The sequence below is a fragment of the Penaeus vannamei genome, chromosome 5, assembly GCF_042767895.1.
Source record: "Penaeus vannamei isolate JL-2024 chromosome 5, ASM4276789v1, whole genome shotgun sequence".
NCBI lineage: Eukaryota > Metazoa > Arthropoda > Malacostraca > Decapoda > Penaeidae > Penaeus > Penaeus vannamei.
In genome coordinates, this window is record NC_091553.1 from 40,048,303 (window position 1) to 40,072,161 (window position 23,859).

Below are 23,859 nucleotides of genomic sequence, written 5' to 3' on the forward strand. Positions count from 1 at the left end.
ATCATACTACTACTTAGCATCTGCCAACAATGGCTCATGATTATACTTTAACACTAGTGCATAAGGGTAAGCAAATCAAATTAATATTCAAAAAGACCTATTTTACCAGTATATTTGATTATTATATTAAGGTAAAGATTTTCATTTGCTCAATTTTCCTGCACAATTTCATGTGAATACCCAACATGGATTAATCTTTGGGAAGCCCAGATGTTGTGCACTGTATTTTTACTTCTCTTGCAGAAACATTCTTGTCAATTCCATTTCTTGTCAGCAACTAAATCTCACACTTAGCATTCACTGGAATTTATAAGTTTCTGCCATCACTACTAGAGATACTATCCATTAAGTTAAAACTGTAAATTCCATATGCTTGGAATGGCATATCATTTTTCTGCAAAAAGCACTGCATCTGGGAGGCCCGAAGACAGAACCCTGAAACTGCACTGGGACGAGCAAAACACTAATGAATCTCCTTAATGTATGGTGGTGAGTAGAACGATAGTCTCATACTTGGCACTTTGGGGGGAGACAGCGTAAGACGCCACCAAATAATTCAGACTAACACTTTCTACCTCATCCAAATAAATGTCAACTTCCAAAACTAACTTCATCTTTCCACAATTCAAATTTCAGTTGCTAATTTGCAACTGTCTTTAAGTACTAATAAGAAAGTATACCTTTTAATAGCCGTCAACAATAGCCTTTAACAATCCCTTCATTCTCCATAAACCTGTCCAGTTCAAGCTATTCTGCATACACCCTAGACCAATAATTTTATATAAGGGTAACAAATTGCCTTATATGAGTAGATCTTTCAGGAGAAACCAATACTATGGGTGAAATAAGAAGCTACAATTACTACATTACTGATATGTCCAAACTGCACATACCTATCTACTGATGCCATACAAGAAAAGTAACTGTGGGAAAACAACATAAATACATTTAATTTATTGAAATCTAAATAGATATATTAACCTTAAAAAAGATTTTTTTTTTCCTATATAGCATATGACTGAAGCACATTGGGACACTAAGCTTATGATGGGGGGCATTACCATTTGCAGGTTGTGGCTGTAAAGACTAAAGATAAAGGGTTTCAAAAAATCTACACATGAAGTTCAAAGAATCCTTATTTTAAGGTACACAGACACATTAAATATTCTATATTCCATACATAAATAACTATTTGACTGGAATGACTTAGGTTGGCAACCAGGTCGACATCCATTCATTGTCCAAAGTCGTTCACAGTGGAAGACCAGCAGCAGAGCAGTCTTACAGCCATTCACTTTCTTGACCTTTTGCCTTTGATGTTTTGTGTTAGTTCTGAATATTGTTTTGATGTATCATATGGATACACATATGCAGGTACAATGCCTGCACAAGCACAATTCATCAGGTATTGTTTCTAATGTCTTTCACAGGTACATAAGGCAAGGTAACAACAACAATATGAGCACCTTCCTCTGGTAGTGGTAAGAAAGTCCAAATCGCAGGTAATCTAAGCACCAACAAGATGCTGCACTCGTTTCCATGAAGTAATGAAGACTTGGCAAACACAGTCTGGAGATGTTTTCCTAATCTCTTGAACATATATAAATAAATACTGTTCACATGTATAGTTTCCACTGATATACATTCATATATGCAAATATATATAATATGTAAACATATATATGTATAAATTGTGTATGATAAATATATATGTAAATATATAAATATATATATATGAATATATATTTAACACGCACACACACAAAACACGCACACACACTAAACACACACACACACACACACACACACACACACACACACACACACACACACACACACACACACACACACGCACACACACAAACGCACACACACACTCGCACACACACACTCACACACACACACTCGCAAACACGCGCGCACACACTCGCACACACACGTGCGCACACACTCATACACACACACGCGCGCGCACACACTCACACTCACACACACACACAGATATATATAATTTATGTATCCACTCAGACTTTTCTTTGAAAAGGTTTTCTTCTCATTATGATTATAGCTGATGATTCAAGTGGGTTTGGGGAAATCAACATGTGTGATGAGATCATCCAGTCTGACTGATGCCAAACTTCACTGGAAGGTGGGTTTCATGCTCCAAGGTTGTGTTAAGCTTGGATCATACGGTTGTCTCCAAATCCTCATGCACCATTGTCTGAAACTGCTCCTGGCCTGCAAGAGAATGATTATCAAGTTAGAAGCCTCTTCGAGGAAGTGATTTTATAGTCTTTGACATTAATAAGACACTATCTTATACTTGAAGCAGGAACAAAAGCAGCACATGAATGTACAATTGCAATGATGAATGCATGTGGCATAATTCAAAAAAAAAAATTAAAGAATGCATATCATGACATAAGCAGTAAAGCCCATTTCTATAACTGAAAGCAATATCTTTTTCACACATTATAAAGTATATTCTAATATTGAACAGTTTCTAACTAAGAAAAAAGTCATGCATGGGAATAAATGAGTCTTCCAAATAAATGTAAAGCTTGTTGTTTGTATCTTTACTGAAATCCATGCTTGGATAAAGGTTAAGAAGAAGGTGAACTCTGTCGTTTTCAAGTTCTGAGATGATAATCCTGATTTGAACATCTCTATGGGATTTAAATGGATGTAAAAAAACTCTAAATCTACTAAAATCTCTACTATGTAGGGTGATTTCAAGTGGTATGGGTGTAAGAAATACCAAAGTCTATAGGAAATCAAGAATCGGGTATATGTCTAAAATGCTTCAAGGGAAAAAGGGCAACTTTAGTGTTGTTCATACGTACAGAACAGAGCCAGAGCAGAATCCTTGGCATAGAGCGTGCAAGAAACAGCGAGGTGATGTGTAATCCACTCTGTTGACACACTACCTACACAATACACTCTATGTTTTGGACAGGCCTTTCAATCTAAGGCAAATTAATTAACTACAAATGTTAAAGATTTTTTGGCTGCAGAAGCTCTGATGAGTCTCAATGATTCCCATCCAAAACACTGTCTTACAAGAATAATAAAGTCTGTACCATGACAAGTTAATTTTAATTATCAATATTACATATAGTAAATATGTCCATAAAATATATAAAGGTAAATGTAAATATCTGCCTAGTTCAATACGTTATTACCTATGGATTCTGAATCATCTACCGTACTCTAAAATGACAACTGCGTAACTTCAAAAATTACGTTATCACTCTCTCAAGTCACCTGTCATGGCACAGTGATCCATCATTATGTAGCCTTTTATATCTAGGAGGCTACTTTGATAGGATAAAAATTGTAGTTTTTCATCATTGGCAGGTACAAGAAAGTCCGTTACTAATGCCACAATGACTATAGAATTACAAACATATTAATATGTACTTTTTATAAACAATTTTAAAAATTGGGTGGATGTGCATATAAAACTTTTTACTTAATACTACAGTAAATACTGCTAAAATTAAGTAGCTTACGTGTGAACTAAATTGGCAAAGAAGCAGTGCAACTTGTGATTCATCGACAATATACCTAAGATTTGTATCTACAATCTTCCATGTACAACAACCTGGGACCTGATAAAACAGGTGCCACCCACCGTTACTATTTATCTTTTATTATTATCTTTTTTTTTGTGTTGGTAGATTAGTCAACGTAATTGAGTTTATTATTGTTGGGTTGAGAGAATTTCTCTTGGCCTGAAAAAACAATAAAACAATGGAATCCACAGGAAATATATGAAAAAAATATTAAGAATACATAATGATATATCCTTTTTCATGTGTCTAATAAATAAAGCATGTCTTAGGCTACTATCTACAATCTCTTTCAGAATAAAAAAGGTAAAGGTTTTAAATACACAAATAATATTGAGAAGTATTCTTCCCTTGCGTCATCACCTATATATTTCCTATTGCATAACACCCAAAATCTATAATAATTATTACACATCTAACAAAATGGATAAAATTCAAGAATCTGAAAGAGCCTTGTCATATGAAGGCTCATCACCCTGGTATTTGTCAAGAGTATTATTTAATTCATAATCTTATGTTAGTTGCATTTATCAAAAGGCTAAGTTGGCATTCCAAGAGTGCGCAGGCAGGGTTATGAAACAAGCATGCACATCTGTTTCCATGGGTTGTTAACTGAACCTGCAATAGGGAAGTACCTAAATGATCCAAAAATTTTTTTTGCTTTCTTGTCATAATTTTTTTTTCCATATTCTGAGGTCTGACTATGGTTTCCATAAGTAACAGAAGCTTAAGGGAAGGGAGGGGGGCACTTATGGAAGACAACACTTAATGTTTGCCTACAAACAGTGTCATAAACTTAGAAAGGCCTCTTGTCCTTAACAAAATGTATCCATAACTCGTGGGGCTGAGGTTACCCTCTTCACGAGGACGGTGCACACAACTCTGTGAGCAGCATGAGCTTTATTTTATACAACTAAATGGCATCCCAGCCTTGATAAAAAAGCTCACCATATATTTCTGAGGTCAAAAAGAAATACCTCACGCATTACAACAAAACAACTGTGTACTATATGAGCCTCTCTACTCGAAGTCTTTTAGCGAGTGCGTGGTGACGTGCACCCCTGAGTGAGTGGGAATAGGATGCGTGACATGGAAGGGATGACCGATCCTCTTCCTCAGGCATGGATGCTCCGAGACCCATGAGCTGGCACTTACTCTCCAGATATGCAGCCAGTTCTTGGTCATCAGCTCGCTGGGCCAGAGCACGAGGTGTGTTGCCCTGGAGGTCCCGGATAGTTAGGGAAGCCCCAGCAGCAACGAGCATGCAACATACTGTCCGTCTCCTGTTGGAGGCTGCCTGGTGCAGTGCTGTCTGGCCTCTGAAATGTTCACCCTCGGTTTACTTAACTATTTACTAATAACTTTAATAAGATGCAATCATGCATACGTCCTACAAAAAATGTCTTGGTAAGTTATAAATATCTGCATGCTTCATCAAAATCATCTCCATTTAGGCCCAACAGTCAATGACTTCGAATCAAACCTAAATCTATTTATAACTTGAATAAAATTGTGATAAACAAACATACTTTTCTGTGTCCACCATATCAAGGATAGAAGGCGGGGCTGATGCAATCAAATAGCGCACAATGTCTTTGTGTCCATGACGAGCGCCAAAGTGAAGTGCTGTCTGGCCATGTGCATCAATTGATAGCAGTGAGAAACCTTGCGAATGAAGATCCTTCAACTGAAATACAAAGAAGAAGTTTAGCAACTATAAATTAATCTGATATACATATTTCAGCACCAGCTCTTTATCGGGCATCCTTATTTAGCATTGATGTGCTGTTATACAAATCATAAAGCTTTCTAAGTATATGTTTGTCTTTGGCAAACAGGTTGGCAATCAAAAGAATCATTACAATATAACTGACTGGTGATGTAAAAGCTGAAATAAATATCATCTCATCAAATCAGTGATATTAATTATGGATCATCTATTAAAAGACTGAACTACACACCATTTTCAAGTCTCCTTGCTTGGCTGCCTTTATGATTCCATCAGAGTTCTTCTCAAGCAGGTGGCTGAGGAAGAAGGATGAGTAGGTTAGGATTATGTACCTTATGTGAAAGGTTACTGGTATTTGCACCAAATAAAAATTGTAATTTGATTTACAGTCTCATGATTCAAGACCTGGCAAATTTGAAAAAAGCACTATGATCTGCACTTGAAAATATTATCTATCCACAGGAAATATTTCTTGTAGAGTAGTGTGATACCAGAAAAAGCACAAGGAAGAGTCTTTTGGGTGCGGTGAGTAAGCTAATGAATTAGTGGGAATTAGAATCAGCTAAAAATAATGACATGGGATATGAACACCTTATTAGACTCACTAGCTTCAAACTAGTAACAAATGAATTTATGAGATTGATTCTTATCTGAAAATTGTGTCAGATAAGATTCACTGGTGCATACACAAGTACACACAGGCCCATAGGCAAGCAAGTGCAAACACACACACAACACAGACAACACACACGCACACACACACACACATTCTTGTAAAGACACAGATATATAACTAACCTCACACATATGCATGCATGAATAAACATAGACAGGTAGAGAAACAAACAAAGAGCCAGACATGCCAATGTGAATGTACGCACACACACACACTCATCCTTATGTGCACACGCATATGCACAAGCAGGCACGCGTGCGCACACAAACACAAACACACACACACTTATATTCAATATAACCCGACATATAATTTATTCTTATGTACACAGAAACATATACGTATCCATTTTTACACATGCATAAATTGAAACATATTAAGCATTAGCAAAACAGACAGCTGTATGCACACATGCACACAATGGCAAATAAAATCACAATGTACATATATAGTCCAAATATTATATATATTTAAAGGTCTGAAATTATTCATAGGGATGATATGTTACTCAATAAATCCAACCATTTTAGTTTTAAGTAATGTTATATACTCTGGTTAGTTTATGCATGTTTGCAAAAGGGAGAATCTATTGCTATATCTCAAGAGACACATGAGTAAAGGCAAGGTTCTTGACAGCCAGACAGACAGAAACACACAAATGCACACACAAACACACAAACACACACACACACACTCTGTACATACACTTGTATATACAATTCAACCCTAAAACAAATGCTGAGAAGTAAATGCATACACACTATATAAACCTGTAATACCCAGCATGCACTCATATACTCGCATAAAAATCCTAAAGTGTCACGTGCACGCGAAATAGGCAAATGTGTATGAACATGTATATATTTACACTTGCATACAGACATACTATATAACGTGACCAGACCCAGCATTAATGAATTTTTCTAGCCGATTAAGAACTGCTGTAAAATGAAGATGAAGGTGAAAAATGGATGTACAAATTACTCCACTACTAGATATGTACACACAAGACAAAAACAAAAACTTAGAGATGAAGAAATGAGCAAAAAATATGTGTACTAACTACAAACACATATTCAAAGTAGTGTTAGTTGAAATGTCAAAGAAAAAAGGCCTGAAAAAAGTATCTGGGGAAGAAAAACAAAGAAAAAATGAGAAGAAGAAGAAGTACATGAACAAAGCAAAATGTGAAGGAACTAGAAGTCATAAAAGATGATTGCAACAATGAGGACAAAGAAAGAAAAGGTGGAGAATAAGAATAAGAAGGGGAAAATGACGAAGAATAAGAATAAGAAAAAGAAAGAAGACGAAGAACAGGACGAGCACTAGAAGAATCCCCACGAAATAAGACACTACCGAGGGAATATACCTGGGAGGGAAGTATTCTGGTCCAAAGACACGCTCATGCAGGCTGTTTGATCAACATGTTTCATTCACGTCAGATCAAGTCCACAAGATGCCAAAAAGGGAAAGGAAAGATGTCAACAAATGAACTTCTAGAAGTCTAAAAACTCTAAGGACACCTATGATGTCACTTATTGAGATTATTTCATATAAAACATGTCATATATTAGCGAGAATATTTACATATATAGACACACACGCATATATATATAGACTATATATATGGAAATAAAGAATCCACCACTTCAAATGACAGTCAAAGGGTTAGATTTATTGAGATTTTTTTTTAAATATACTTTTTTCATTTTCAAAATGCTGTAGAAGCTTTGAGCAACAGCATACAATGCTTGGATAAAAGCTGGGAAGTATTAATGTTAACTTCTGCATGCCCACTTAATAATATAACAGGTACCTGCTTCCATGTTGTCTTTCCATCTCCGACTATTGCTCTGACAATAAATAATCAAACACATGCAAGAAGCTAAAATATCAATAGATGTGCACACGAGGAAATTGCAGTCACTTGTGTACCGTTTTGTGGATCAAACAGGATACCGTCATATTTTTCAGTTAAAGGGAGTGAAGGTTGGGATCTCTTGTGAGAAGGAAATTGTTAATGCAAAGGGTGACATACACGGGGCATGTGCCGTATAATAGAATGATTATAAGAAAGTATAAAAAAGAAGCAAAATAATAAAACACAAAATAATGTTATCAACATATTACCCGAAAAATATGCACTGAAAAAATCCTTCCTATGAGCATTTTGCTTTTAATGGTAAACTGGGTGACCAGCGTCCACCATGAGGAACACCCGTAACAGGCCTACGGCAGATGGTAGCTGCGAGGGTTCTTTATCAGCAGTTTAGTGTATGGTAACACCTTCGTCAGCACCAATGGAACCAACACCAAGAGCAGCAACAGCAGCAGTCATATCAGCCACAGCAGGAGACTCGCCAGACCTCGTGCCCCCAAGCAGCTAATCTTTCTACATAATACCGGCCACGTGGAGGGAGCTGACGGCTCGTCGCATTCACAAACTACACTAGTCATACATTGTGAAAGCTAAAGTAGTAAGTTTAATTTTCTATTGTTTTCTGCAAATATCTCTACTTGACTGAGTTAAAATAATAATAAAAAGGAACACTGACAGCTTCAGGTCATAAGATTAGTAAGAAAGATCACAACTTTGTACAGAAGTAGAAAACGAGGAGAAATAAGTCAACAGAGTGAACGCTACAGCCCCGCAACCCCCTTGTGTTATCTCCCCTCTGCCTTCGCTCGGCCTGATCTGAGGTACAAAGTGATCCTTGCAGTGAGTGTGACCGTCTGGTGCCTCCACGCGCGCCGGCCGGGTGAGCGGGTTTACCTGATATTATCCCGGGTGTCCGTGGACCCCTGGGCCTCATCCTCCTCGTTGTCGAGGGAGTCGTGGCTGATGGTGAAGGTGGAGGCGGGGGGGTTTCGCTGGTCGAGGTCAGTGCCGCCCACGCCAGAGTCACTGTCGCTTACCATGGCCATCCTCTCGCTATGGTCTAGGTCGTTGTCCACGCTGTGAGACCCAGCCGTTACCAGGAATACCATAGTTACCAGGGTACCAGGATTACCAGGGTACCATTACTAGGGCCTTACATTTACTTGGGCACCAAAGTTACTTTGGAATCACGATTACAGGAAAACTGCCAATAATCTGATGTAATATTTTGGAAATCGGTAATTGAGCTATCATCTTGGAACACTAAAAATAACCAGGAAATAACGGTCTTTGGTGTCAAAGTACCATTAGTTACAAGGAATACCAAAGTATACATAGTACCTATGAAAGTTTAAGGTGTTCATGGTAACCAGGAGTAACCAAGGCCATTTGGATGTGCTCTGTGAGGTTTTATGTTGGAGAAAATCATATCCTAAAGAGGAACGCCAACAGGAACATGAGGAAACGGCTCAAGTTACTAGCAAAAGTGAATGACCACATCTGGCGGGAGAGCCTGAAACCGTGCGCAAGTCAAAAGCATCGGGGTGGAATCCAGATGACAAGGAGAGCAGACTAAGCACAACTTTCTTGAAATCCTTTATGAAGATCTGGGATTCTAAAGGGACTCTAGGATATCTGTTATGACCAAGTTATCTGAAGCTACAGTTACCATGGACACCCGAGTGTATATGTGAAGGACTGTCTGCCTGGTGTTCAGGCTTCTGAAAGATACCATGGGCATATGGCTGTCTAGTTACCAGTCATAACAGCAATGATTTAGTTACTGTGAACATCAAAACACACACAGCTGCTTGGAATACCATGGTATTCACGCTAGAAGAAAGGTGTATATATACACAGTATACCTTGAATGCTCTACGCCATCCATAGCACGAAAATCAGCGAATTGAGTTTAAAGGACTGCAGTTGCCAAGAATACATAAGTATTCGCTTATATAATATTGGCCTGGATGTCCATAATCACCATGAATAAAGAACCTTTTCCGGTGTATTGAATAAAGGTGTTTTTGATCAAGTGAAAGTTATATTGTCCGTGGTTTGTTGAAGAAATTTTGATTAGTAAAAACGGATTTAGAGGAATCCTCCTGATGAGCTAGTAGATGTATCTTTTTGATTAACAATTTTTATAAATTTTTGATAGCAAAACTCCCATCATGGTGTTCTTTATCCTTATGAACTCTACTGAATACCGTCCTGCTATGCTTAACTAAATGTGAAATAACAAAAAAAGAAGATAAAAAGTACAGACAGATTTCATTTATCAATTATCTCTAAAATCTATCACAGAGCGCTTGTGGAGTTCCCATATAATAACTATGCACTACTTTTCCCAAACACGAATTATAAAGTAACCAAAAATTGTAAAAAAAAATAATAATCATAAATAAACAAAAATGAAAGAATGTTCACACCCGATATATTACAGTTCTCATGGGGGTGAAATAATGAATTAATCACAAAAAATAAAGCAGATAGTGGACAGCAGTACACAGCTGTAGCCTTGGTAAGCTTATTGCTGCATTTAGCTCTGTGTGTGTGTGTGTGTGTGTGTGTGTGTGTGTGTGTGTGTGTGTGTGTGTGTGTGTGTGTGTGTGTGTGTGTGTGTGTGTGTGTGTGTGTGTGTGTGTGTGTTTGCGTGTGTTTTGTGTGCGTGTTTTCGTGTGCTTTGTGTGAGTATGTGTGTGCGTGTTTACGTAAGTTTTGTGTATGTGTGGGTGTGTTTGCGTGTGTTTTGTGTGAGTATGTGTGCGTGTGTTTTCTGTGAGTATGGGTGTGCGTATTTGCGCGTTTTGTCTGTGTGTGTGCGTGTTTGTGTGTGTACGGTGTATGTGTGCGAGCTTGCGTGTGGTTTGTGTATGTATATGTTTTGTGTGAGTATGCATGTGCGTGTCTGCGTGCGTTTTGTGCGGGTATGTGTGTGCATGTTGCGTGTGGTTTGTGTTTGTGTGTGCGTGTGCGTTGTGTATGTGTATGCGTGTGCGTTGTGTATGTGTATGCGTGTGCGTTGTGTATGTGTGTGCGTGTGCGTTGTGTATGTGTGTGCGTGTGCGTTGTGTATGTGTGTGCGTGTGCGTTGTGTATGTGTGTGCGTGTGCGTTGTGTATGTGTGTGCGTGTGCGTTGTAAATGTGTGTGCGTGTGCGTTGTGTATGTGTGTGCGTGTGCGTTGTGTATGTGTGTGCGTGTGCGTTGTGTATGTATGTGCGTGTGCGTTGTGTATGTGTGTGCGTGTGCGTTGTGTATGTGTGTACAACATGTTTGCGTGTGTTCAGTGTTAGTATGTGTGTGCGTGTTTTGTGTGAGTACGTGTGTGCGTGTTTGCGTGTGCGACTCTGTGTGTGCTTGTGTGAGTATGTGTGAGCGTGCTAGCATGAATATGTGTGTGTGTTTATGTGTGCTTTGTGTATGTGTGTGCGTATTTGCGTGTGTTTTGTGTGAGTATGTGTGTGCGTGTTTTGTTCGAGCGTGTACGTGCGTATTTGCGTGTGTTTTGTGTGTGTCATTTGTGTTTCGTGCATGTGTGTGCGTGCTTAAGTGCGTTTCGTGTAAGTATGTGCGTGTTTGCGTGTTTTGTGCGAGCGTGTGCGTGCGTGTTTCGTGGGCGTGTCAAAGGCGCTTGGCGACCGGGGCTGATCACCACAGGTACAGGGTGTCAAAAAGATACGAGTTGTCGTGGGTTCACCAAACAGGTCTTAAGTGATTGATCTAATCGAAGTTCTGCGGAAGGAAGGTCTCGGATAAAAAATCTCTAGACAAGATAAGATTACCACAAATATAAAAGGAAATCTGGAGAGTAAATGCATCAAAACACAACTGGGGGGTATGGAGTTATCGTTAAAAAAAACAATACTGCAATTACAGATGTACATTCTTCTAAGCCTTGCAGGAGTAAAATCACATTCACTAGAGTACCGTGAAAAAATATATATGTTCTTGGAAATAGAGCATGCAAACTAGTCGATCTAGCAAGCTAAGACTCACCTTGGTTCAACTAAACCGACACAGCGCGGTGGCAAGCAAACCGAGAGGACGAGTTCGTCACCAAGAGGGTTTGGGCGGAACGGCGCCAGTGTGAAAAGGTGGCACTCCCGCGGCCAAGTGCCCCGAGTGCGTCAGGCGGTGTGTCACCTCTTTTTTGGTGAGGGGGGGGGGGGGCTTTGATTAGTACGTCTGACACTTACTTTTTGGTGTGCGTGCGGGATAATTCTGTGGGCTCTGATTGGCATTTCGACATGTATCGGGTGTGGACGCCAAGTGTGTGGTGCACGTATGCCTCCAAGCGCGGACACGCGCGCGTTGGACGCACAGGCGCAACGGAGAGTCCAGGAAAGGTCTGGTCATGCTTGTGAGTTTGAGTGTGGAACGTGTATACATACAAAAAAGGACATGTAAGGTTCTACAGGAGATGTGAGTTCTGGTATGTACATGGCCCTCAGCCTGACCCCGGCCGGCGTCACACGGGCCAGGGCCAGGCTCCGGGAGATGCCACAGTCCACTATGGCCGACGTTCCGGGTGTTGCTGGCTGCCTCCCTACGTCCCTCACGCTCAGCCCGGCTGCTCTCTCGCCCTCTCCTCCTCCTCCTCAGCTCCCTCACTCTCACTCAAACCCTCCAAAGCCCTCCCTTCGCTTCCTACCCCCGCCCCCGCAACATCTTCCCCAACCCCCTCCCGTGCCCCGCCCACGCCTCCCAGCCGGGCCAGATCGCTCACCTTACGTCCCCTCTGACGCCGCCCACGCAGGTGGGGTCGGTGAGCTCGGGGTCCAACACGTACAGGTCCTCCGTGCAGATGTCGGTGACGTAGTGCAGGTGCTCCTGGGCACGGTCGATGCGGAAGAACCTCTCCGCCGTGCACGCTGGAACGGAAGGCCAAGCTCAGTTCAAGCCCAGTTCTCGGGGCATTGGCACGGCGAGCCTTTCAAGTGCCAAGGCCCAAAGAGGCAATGGTAAACATACTCTGTGTTTTAAGGACTTACCTCTGCGAGAGAGAAAGGGATACGTGGAATTATGTATTATCGGCAACGAGGAGTTTCCTCAGGTTTGTCTTTTTGACTAAATGTATTATACCAAATACAGCGTGTAAAATTTACACACGCACACACAAGCACGCACGCTATATATATGTATATATATGTATATATATACATATATATATATATATATATGTATATATATACATATATATATATATAATATATATACATATATATACGCATGTATGTGTGTGTTTGTTTTTACATAAAATAAATAAATAAACTTCCTATGATGGCGTCGTAACCCGAATTTTGATGCGTCGGAACACGCCTAGCGTCGTATCCACGAAACGTCGTAAGTCGCGACCGTCGTAAACCGAGGACCCCCTGTAATCGCTTTAGTTTCCCTCCCATTTTGCCGATGTAACTATCACTTTTATCATTTCAATCAACCATAATTGCAAAAAATAAATAGATTAATTAATATGTAAACAAAAAAAACAAAACAAAAAAAAACGCAAAAGTAAACACAAAATTAAACAATTACGAAAATAATCTTACACACCACTGAAGAATATATGCAAATAATGGCGACGCGAATGAATGAAAAAAAGGAAAATGCAAATAAAGAGGCTGGAAGTGACAAGGAACATAGGTAATACATAGAAGTGAAGAAACGAATGTAGAAGTAGAAGAAAGAGAGAGAGAGAGAGAGAGAGAGAGAGAGAGAGAGAGAGAGAGAGAGAGAGAGAGAGAGAGAGAGAGAGAGAGAGAGAGAGAGAGAGAGAGAGAGAGAGAGCGCGAGCAGACCTGATATCAAAAGAGAAACGAAAAAGAAAGAGAAGAAGAGAAAGAGAAGAAATGAAAGCGAAAGAACAGAAAATGCCGAGGGCCGCTCCTTCAGGGCAGGAGACGCCCTCGCTCTGGCATCCTTCCAGAAAATGCCCTTCAAGGAGGAGCTGTTGGTGTAGGAGGCGCAGGAGGGGGAGGGGGAGGGGGGGAGGGGGGTACTGGAAGGGGTGGGGGAGGGTTTTTTACTGGATGGGGTGTGGGTGGGGGAGTGGAGCAAAGGAGGGGGGGGGTACTGGAAGGGGTGTGGGTGGGGGGTCAAAGGAAGGTGCAAAGGACGTGGAGGGGGGAGCCCAGGAAGGGGGTAACAGGAGGGGGAGGTGCTGAAGATGAAGCACAGAGAGAGAGAGTGGGGGAGACACAGAAGGGGGGGTAGGAGGGGAAAGGCAGGGGGGGTAGGAGGGGAGAGACAGGGGGGGAAGAAGACGGAAGAGAGAAAGGCAGGGGGGGGGGATAAGAAGAAGGAAGAGAGGGAGAAGAAGAGGATATAGAGAGGGGAGAGAAGAGGGAAAGGAGGAAAAAAGAAGGAGATTGAAAAGGAAAAAAAGAGAGGCAAAGAGAGTGGGAAAGGAAGTGAAAAGAACCGGAGAGAGAAAAGGAAAGAAAAACCCAAAACATCTAAGGGTGGGGTGGGGGGGGGGGGGTGAAGCCTCTTGCAGAAAGACGAAGCCGTCACCTCCGGCCACGCTGTTGGAGTTCTTTGTAGGCCTATGCAAGGGCTGTTCTCGTCTTCACCCGCGGGCGATGCATCAGTGCTTGTAATCACACACACACACACACACACACATACACACACACACACACACATAAACATACATACTCTCTCTCTCTCTCACATAAGCGCGCACACACACATACATTCTCTCTCTATCTCTCTCTCTCTCTCTCTCTCTCTCTCTCGCACATACACACACATACATACACACACTCTCACACATACACACACACACACACATATACACAGACACTCTCTCTCTTTCTCTCTCACACACACAATCTATTAATGTATAAATGAATATTTATTTATAAGATTTAAAGAAAAAAATATTCTACCTGGATGTCCTAAAGTCTTTCTTTCAAATTTATCTTTCCCTCCAAAAAAACAAAGAATATCTGTCGGTTTATTTTCATATTTCTTATTTTTTCTCAACCTACAGGCAAATGCATCACAGACGTGTTCCATACACACACACACACACACACACACACACACACACACACACACACACACACACACACACACACACACACACACACACACATACACACATTCACATATATGTAATGTACTTTAATCCCTTCCCTCACTCGCTCGCTCTCTCTCCTTTCTTTCCCCTCCTTCTGTCTCTGTCTCTGTCTCTGTCTCTGTCTCTCTCTCTCTCTCTCTCTCTCTCTCTCTCTCTCTCTCTTCCACCACAAACAAGCCTTCATCCCCATCCCACTGAAGAGAGAGAGAGAGAGAGAGAGATCGGTGTCGCTTCAGCGTTGCCAACTCCGCAAAAAAAGACAAGAAAAGAAAAATACAATCCTTCAGGAGGAGACATGCTGACGGCCGACTTTCGAGCAGGTTCAGCGCTCGTGTCTGGCTGTGTTGCGGAGGGGAAGGGGGGGTGAGAGGGGAAGGGGAAGGATGAGTGGGGAAGGGGGGGAGGATGAGAGGGGAAGGGAGGGGGAGAGGGTAGGGGAAGGGAGGGGAGGGTAGAGGAAGGGAGGGCAGAGGGTAGAGGAAGGGAGGGGAGAGGGTAGGGGAAAGGGGAGGGGAGAGGGTAGGAGGAAGGGGGGAGGATGAGAGGGGATGAGTGGGAGGGAGAGGTTAGGGATGGATGGGGGATAGGGGAAGGGAGGGAGAGGGGAGAGGAAAGGGGAGGATGGAGGGGAGAGGAGTGGGGATGAGGTGGGAAAAAGGAAAGGGGGGATGAGAGGGAGAGTAGAGAGGGTTAGGGGATATGAGAGGAGAGGGAGGGTAGGGAAGGGAGGGGAGAGAGGGTAGGAGAAAGGGAGAGGGTAGAGGATAGAGGGGGATAGGGGAGGGATGAGTGGGGGAAGGGGGGAGGATGAGAGGGGGAAGGAGAGGGAGAGGGTAGGAGAAGGGAGAGGGATTCAGGGAGGATGGGGGATAGGGGAGGAGGGATGAGTGGGGAAGAGGAGAGGAGAGGTTATGGGATGAGAGGCGAGAGAAGGGTAGGGGGATGGGAGGGGAAGGAGAGGAGAGGGGAGAGGGGAAGGGGGTGGGAGGGGAGAGGGGAAGGGGTGGGATAGGGGGAACAGGGTAGGGATATTCAGGGGAGAAGGGGAAGGAAAAGGGAGATGAGGAGAGAGGGGAAGGAGAGAGGGAAGGAAGGGAGAGGGGAAAAAGGGATGTGAGGAAGAATGGGAAGGGGGAAATAGGGAGGGGAGAGGGGGAGGGGAATAGGTAGAGGGAAAGGTAGCAGGAAGAGGGAGAGAGGGAAGGGGAAGCGAGAGCAGGAGTGGAGGGTAAGTAGGAGAGGAGAGGGAAAGGGGAGTAGCAAGGGAGATGGAGAGAGAGGGGAGCCATAGAGAGAGGAATAGGCAAATGAAAATAGGAGGAGAGAAGTAGCAGGAAGAGAGGGGAGAGGAGGGCGAGAGGTAGGGAGAAACTGGAAAAGGGAAAGATAAGATAAGGAAAAAAGGGGGCAAAGAAGACGTAGCGAAGAAGACAAAATAGGAAAAAATAAGGGGGGAGAGGCATAAAGGAACAATTTTAAAAAGGGGGGGGCGGGAAGAAAGGGTCAGGAGAAGCAAAAAGAATAAGAACAAGAAGTGGAAGGAATATAGTAGGAAGAGAATCAGGAAGGCCCTTACAGAGGAAAGAGAGAGGAAACGGAGGAAGAGAAGAAGAAGAGGGAGGTAGGGAGGAAAGAGGAAGAGGGGGGGGGGAGGGAAGGGGAGAAGAGAGCGCTGCCACGGTTTCCATTTTTTTATTTTATTATTTCTCTGTGCAAAATAATTTAATGCATTCGAGAAGGGATTAGAGCAGAAAAGCAATTAACTCACAGGCTAAAAAGAGAGAGATACAAAAATACATATACAAAGGGCGAAAGAAAAGAGGAAAAATGGAATGGAAAAAATGATCTCAAAATGAAGAGGCGGAAACATTTCCTGGAATAAAAGAAAAAACGAGAGAGCGAGAGAGAGAGAGAGAGGAAAGAGTGAGAGAGGAAAGAGAGAGGGAGAGAGAGCGAAAGAGAGAGAGCGAGAGAGAGCGAGAGAGAGCGAGAGAGAGAGAGGGAGGGAGGGAGGGAGGGAGGGAGGGAGGGAGGAGGAGGGAGGGGAGGGAGGGAGGGAGGGAGAGAGAGAGAGAGAGAGAGAGAGAGAGAGAGAGAGAGAGAGAGAGAGAGAGAGAGAGAGAGAGAGAGAGAGAGAGAAAGAGAGAGAGAGAGGTTATCTACACTGCGGTCGACAGACTTCGAAAACCACGCAAAAAAAATAAAGAAAAAAATAAATAAAGAAAGAAACAAAGAAAAAGACGATCGCAGTTCCCGCTAAATCTCATACTGACGAGTGTTCAGATTTCAAAGCTAAGATTCATCCGGGAGTAATAACGGTTTTTTTCCATCATGATTAATATGTCTGTGATATGCAGCAGTAAATTGAGTTACATGTATCGAAGGCGCAACAGCTGGGGCGGAATGAATCTCAAAGTGGGTAACGAATATATGCACATTTAAGAACAAGAGAGTAAAATCATTCAGTCCCGGAGAAAGTTCTGGAATGCCGAGTGCGGGAATCGAGATTTAAAAAAAAGAAAAGAGAGAAGAGAGAGAGTGAAAAAAATGCAAGATGAGGAAAGTTTTAAAATGTTCAATAATACTTTTTAGGATTATTTATCAAGTATTTATTGAGGATGGGGAGAAATGGCTTTGAAAGATGTAAATAAGTAATAAGCGAAAGGTTGTGCGACTATGTTTGGCATCACTGCATTACCATTTTTCCCCTGAAGCTTGTATGCAATTCCATGATAGAAAAAATCACAACCTGCAATCCGCATTTATTTTGTTCCAGCGAGACAAAAATGGCACAACTTCCAATGGACAACGGCGCATAAAGAAAGAAAGAGAGAGAGAGAGAGAGAGAGAGAGAGAGAGAGAGAGAGAGAGAGAGAGAGAGAGAGAGAGAGAGAGAGAGAGAGAGAGAGAGAGAGAGAGAGAGAGACAGAGAAAGAGAGAAAGAAAGAGAGAGAAAGAGAGAGAGAAAAAGAGAAAGAAAGAGAGAAAGAAAGAAAGAGAGAAAGAAAGAGAGAAAGAAATTAACCTATTTTTTCGCGTCTGCCCTATTTTCGTCCTCGTGTTTCGCGACTCGTCAATCTACTTCCACTTCTCCTAAACAAACTTGAGAAGACTACATGATCGTCTCGCGGTGATAAACAGTACATTTCTAAGTTTATGGTTTCTAAAAAGACAAAGTTGATGGACTGGGAGAGATGGCGAAAGGGAGCGAGGAAGAGGGAGAGGGAGAAGGAGAAGGAAAAGTGGGAAAGGGAGAGGAAAAGGGACAAGGATAGGAGGGAGGGAGGGAGGGAGGGAGGGAGGGAGAGGGAGAGGGAGAGAGGGAGAGAGGGAGAGGAGAGAGAGGAGAGAGGGAGAGGGAGAGGGAGAGGGAGAGAGGGAGAGGGAGAGAGAGAGAGAGAGAGAGAGAGAGAGAGAGAGAGAGAGAGAGAGAGAGAGAGAGAGAGAGAGAGAGAAAAGAGAGAGAGAGGGAGAAGAGAGAAAGAGAGAGAGAGAAAGAGAGAGAGAGAGAGAGAGAGAGAGAGAGAGAGTGAGAGAGAGAGAGAGAGAGAGAAAGAGAGAGAGAGAGAGAGAGAGATAGAGATGAGATAGAGATAGAGATAGAGAGATAGAGAGAGAGGGAGAGAAAAAGAGAAAAAGAAAGAGAGAGAGAGAGAGAGAGAGAGAGAGAGAGAGAGAGAGAGAGAGAGAGAGAGAGAAAGAAAGAAATAAAGAAAGAAAGAGAAAGAAAGAAGAAGAGAAAAAAAGAAAGAGAGAAAGAAAGAGAACAAGAAAGAGAGAAAGAGAAAGAGAGAAAGGAGAGAAAGAGAGAAAAAAAGAAATTAACCTATTTTTTCGCGTCTGCCCTGTTTTCGTCCTCGTGTTTCGCGCCTCGTCAATCTACTTCCACTTCTCCTAAACAAACTTTAGAAGACTACATGATCGTCTCGCGGTGATAAACAGTACATTTCTACGTTTATGGTTTCTAAAAAGACAAAGTTGATGGACTGGGAGAGATGGCGAAAGGGAGCGAGGAAGAGGGAGAGGGAGAAGGAAAAGTGGGAAAGGGAGAGGAAAAGGGACAAAAAAGGACCTAGGAGGGAGGGAGGAGGGAGGAGGAGGAGGGAGGGAGAGGGAGAGGGAGAGGGAGAGGAGAAGGAGGGAGGGAGAGAGAGAGAGAGAGAGAGAGAGAGAGAGAGAGAGAGAGAGAGAGAGAGAGAGAGAGAGAGACATACAGAGAGAAACCAAACCAGACCGGAATAGACAGCGAGAGACAGAAAAAAAACTCTGACACCGAGAAACAACAACAACAAAAACGAGAAAGAAAAAGGAAAGCGTAGAATCTGCCCCCCCCCACCTCCCCCACCCACCCACCCTCGAAGCCACAGCGCGGGGAAAGTCTATCGCCATCGAAGAGAACTTTTCGTCCTCTCCCTTTATTACTGCTATAAATCATGACCAGACAGACCTAGATGGACGACCTAACATTGATTTATGAAATGACGGATGGACGGCGAGGGAAAAAATGGAGAGAGAAAAAAAAAGAATATGGAATAGAAAGATTCCTAAAAACGCCTATCAATGGGTACGCATTTTCGATTTATAAAACTGTATTCATCATTCATGTATTCAAAAGCATCTGATTTTTTTGCGTGATATAACCAAGCAGAATTTCAAAATAATCTTTAAATAAAATCAAAATTCCTTTGAATCCATTTAAGGAAGGAGAAAAAAGGCAAAATTAAGACGAGAAGAGAAAAGTAGACTTAATAAGCATCATCGTTTCTCCATAAACGTTTTTTTTTATCTAGCTTATGTTATATCTGTTTATTTAATTAATTTATTTGTTAATTTGCAGGTTCTATTGACGTGCAATATCTGTATTTCTAATAAGTAACGTAACTAACCTAGGTTTGTTCGGTTTTGAAGAGATTTTAGCTCTATTTCTCCCCCCTTCCCCTCGTCCACACTATCATACCCCATCCATACCCATTTACCCATAACCTACCCACGTCATCAAACCCTACTCCCCCCCTCCTCTCTCTCTCTCTCTCTCAAATACTCTAACTCTCTCTCTCTCATCTCATTTCATCTCATTTCATCTCTCTCTCTCTCTCTCCTTCCCTCTCTCATATCCCCATGTTAATACCTCCCCCTTCCCCCCATACCACTCCCATAACCCATACTCCCCTACACTCCACCCTAACCCCATCTATCGACCCCGCCCACCATCCTGCATTTCGATAGATCATGTCTGCCATTTCTGAATTCCGTCGCGGATGCAACTCTCGTTCTTAAGATACCAGTTCCTTAAGGGCGAGTTTTCTGTGCCATGAAGTAGGTTATCTGGAGGATGAAGTATCTTATAAGAAGCGTGGGTCAGGGGGAAGGGATGGGAATGGAGGAATCAATAAGGTAAAGGAGATAGGGTTGGGTAATAAGGGGGGGGGAGGCTAATCCCAGTAGCTGATTGGCTACTTAAGATCCGTAATCAACGTCGGCCAATCACAGTGCTCGGAAGACAAAGTACCCGATGGCGCCGACCTCAATTTTTGGCGGGAATGAAGGCAGCATCCGGCGTGAATTATTTTACGACATAACCCAATTCATTTCGCGGGAAAAAACGGTTATGAGTTGGCAAGGAGGAGATAATCAGGTTAAATTTCCATAAGTTTGCATTTTTATGCGTCGGCTTAGCAGTAAGTCTTAAAAGTTTCGACTCTCATGTCTGATATTATCTTTCAAAGAACAAGCCAACGACGCCCATTGACAAGAACTACGACGTCGAAGGCTCCATGCTAAAAAAAAGGAAAATAAATAAACATGTATACAGCGCCATTTTAAAGCAGAACTTACTTGACTGAGGCATTAATCCAGTCACATTATAGAGTTTCTTCGGAATTTAGGAGACTGGAAAACATTACCCTTCGCCAGCATGATAAATTATCTTGCCTTCAGACTCCCGGGCTCCAAAAGGTAACAAAAAACACAAATGATTCGAGCCATTTCATTCGTCTCAAAGAGAAAAGAGAGATAAGGAAACAATTCGGAAAAATTGCCGAACCAGCAACACTAGCCGGGATTGGCAATTCGACATGCAGTGGAAGTTTGAATAGTTTTTATCGGTGTTGTTTCGTTGCCCGTTGCAAAGTTGACAGCATGATAGGGTCTAAGTCATGTTCATGAGTCTTCATAACCTGGATCATAAATATCTCTTTTTTTCTTCTTCTTCTTCTCTCTCTCTCTTTTTCTTGGTCATATCATCTTTATAATTTATGTAAATGAAACCGTTAATGTCCTGTGACGTATAATTCGACCATTTACCTCCAAGGGTGGACGCTTTCTTCAGCCACTTCGCTCTACAGTTATCACGTGTAAATATATGAACGTGTCGTAAACACCTCAGACAACTGACAAACAAAACAAACAATTCAATACACCGGTGCTTATCCGGAATTATGGCCAATCTCCCTGGCTTTCTGCCGAAACGCTTTTAATTCTGCATCCTGCGTAGCCACGTGTTGTACCCGGTGTATAATCGCGATATTTATAAACTCCATCAAGTCGAGTATATAGAGAAAATAAGTTAGGATCCGCCCCTCACCCCCCCCCTCCCAAATCCGCTCGAAACTTCGGAAAATCGCTAAACCATTAGAGCGGTAATCTGCTTAGCTGCGCGTAGCGAGAGAGGAGGGGAGGGGGAGATGGGAGGGGGAAGGGTAGAGGGGGAGATGGGAGGGGGAAGGGCAGAGGGGGAGATGGGAGGGGAGGGAAGGGTAGAGGAGATAAGGAGGGGAAGAACAGAGGAGATGGGGGAGGGGAATCGGCAGAGGGTGAGATGGGAGGGAAGGGTAGGGGAGATGGGAGGGGGGAAGGGGGCAGAGGGGAGAGATGAGGAGGGGGGAGAGAGGAGGGGGAGGGAAGGGAAGGGAAAGGAAGGAAGGGAAGGGAAGGGAATGGGAAGGGAAGGGAAGGGAATGGAAGGGAGAAGGAGGAGGGGGCAGGGAGTGTGGAGAGGAGGGGTGAGAGAAGAAGGGAAGAGGGTTGGGGAGCGGGAGGAAGGGAAAAGAAAGAAAACAGGAAGGCAGGAGAAAAGGGGAGGAAGGGAAAGGGCAGAGACGAAAAAATAGAAGAGAGAAGAGAGGGAGGGCTGGAATGGAGAAGAAAAAGGGGAAAGGAGGAACGGGAGACGAGAAGAAGAGAAATGTAAGGGTGAAAGGGGTGTATATATATGTGTGTATATATATATATATATATATATATATATATATATATATAATTATAACAATAATAATTAAAATGATAAATAAATACACTGAGGGAAACAGGAAAAATATATATGTAGGTAGAATGAGAGACAGACAAATAGATAAATAGACACAACAACGATAATCACATGAGAGATACGCGCTGACGTGACTCCCTCTTCTTCGTTTTGACCGATGGATAACCTTCATCATTCATCTATTTATTAATTAATTAATTTATTATTTTTTTTACTGAAGACACAATAAACACACATATGACGTCACTCTACAAATCTGCAGCCGTGACACTGATTGGAAAAGATTAAAAGATTCGAAAGACAAAATTGCCACATCAGCATAAATGTAAGTAATAAAAACGTGGCTATAATCATCATACTCCCATTGAAGATTATTTAAACAAAACTACAAGAAAACTAATCACAGGATGCAGCTGGTAAAACAAAACGAAATAGAAGAAAACCTTCAGAAAATAACGCATTGGAATAACAAAAACAAACTAAACGAATAAAATCAGTGAATCAATAAATACGACATTTTAATCAGTGAATAATTTGTCAAAGATAAAGGCAAAATTAATCCAAAACGCAGAGAAATACCCTAACATCTTATATAAAAAGGACACTAATCTATCCAGTAATAACTATGTGAAAACCCTCCCTCCCTACCTAGCGCCCCCCCAAAAAAAAATTGGTCTCCCAAATACTATATGAAATATTTGATATAATTTATATCTGTGATTTTCTCTCTCTTTTTATGAGGATATTTATGTACTCTCTTTGTGAGGATATTTATGCACTCTTTATGAGGATATTTATGTACTCTTTCTATGATTATACTTATGTACTCTTTCTATGATTATACTTATGTACTCTTTTTATGAGGATATTTATGTACTCTTTTTATGAGGATATTTATGTATGTATGTATGTACCACGCTTTAACAAACTAGGCTTGCAAACGTATCTCATCCGTTGTTTCAATGCAATGCACCTTGAACCCCTCATAATGAACAAGTAATAACTACGCTGTTTGTAACTTTGTCATTTATTCTACGTTTTTATCATTTACTTAAATTAATACTTATGCCCCTGTTATACACTTCAAACCAATGTCTATAACTATTTTCACTTATATATATCACTAACATGTGGTCTTCTTAATTCACCTAGGGACTCGTTCAAGAGTACTCTACTCAGCTCTCAAAGGTCTAGCCAATCCATTGTATCTCTGCAGATTATAACTATGTAACTGCCAAGTGGTTAAATTGCCTGAATCTGAATATCCTTAACTATCGGGAAATGACCTGTGAATGCTCTTCTACCCGCCAATTACCCCCCCCCCCCCAAAAAAAAAAAAAAAAAAAAAAAAAAAAAAAAAACAAAAGCAAACCATTTCCCCGAGGATTCTCCAACACCTCAAAATAAGGGGAAAAAACACTTCAAACCCTCAATCCTAAACAATCCCGCCTCCTCCCAATCCCCACCAATCCCCACCACCCCTTCACCACAGCCCCCAACGACGCTAACGATACTCACAGTCGAGGAAGCACCAATTCTCCGACAACGGCCTGGTGGATCGTCCCTTGTTCGCTGTCTCCTCCATCATCCGGTTAATGTGCTTGCGGACCTGCGAAAGAGGAGGGGATGAAATAAATGTGATTTGCATGA

The 23,859-nt window shown here is 42.1% G+C and overlaps 1 protein-coding gene across 14 annotated transcripts in view; it reads right to left on the bottom strand.

The window, feature by feature from the left end:
• The window catches only part of rdgA (retinal degeneration A), a 423,680-nt gene that overhangs the window by 639 nt on the left and 399,182 nt on the right, over positions 1–23,859 (bottom strand). For 6 of the 14 annotated variants that reach the window (XM_070122258.1, XM_070122257.1, XM_070122254.1 and 3 more), the window contains 8 exons: positions 23,728–23,818; positions 12,588–12,732; positions 8,751–8,933; positions 7,347–7,388; positions 5,534–5,597; positions 5,102–5,259; positions 4,728–4,891; positions 1–2,238 (listed from right to left, as the gene is read on the bottom strand). The exon at positions 1–2,238 is cut by the window's left edge and continues 639 nt beyond it. In XM_070122258.1, the coding sequence (XP_069978359.1) occupies positions 2,186–2,238; positions 4,728–4,891; positions 5,102–5,259; positions 5,534–5,597; positions 7,347–7,388; positions 8,751–8,933; positions 12,588–12,732; positions 23,728–23,818 (900 nt within the window). In that variant the 3' untranslated portion in view covers positions 1–2,185. Of the gene's footprint in view, positions 2,239–3,634; positions 3,735–4,727; positions 4,892–5,101; positions 5,260–5,533; positions 5,598–7,346; positions 7,389–8,750; positions 8,934–12,587; positions 12,733–23,727; positions 23,819–23,859 lie in introns of all 14 variants that reach the window. The other 8 variants (XM_070122261.1, XM_070122256.1, XM_070122253.1 and 5 more) reach the window with 4 other exon arrangements.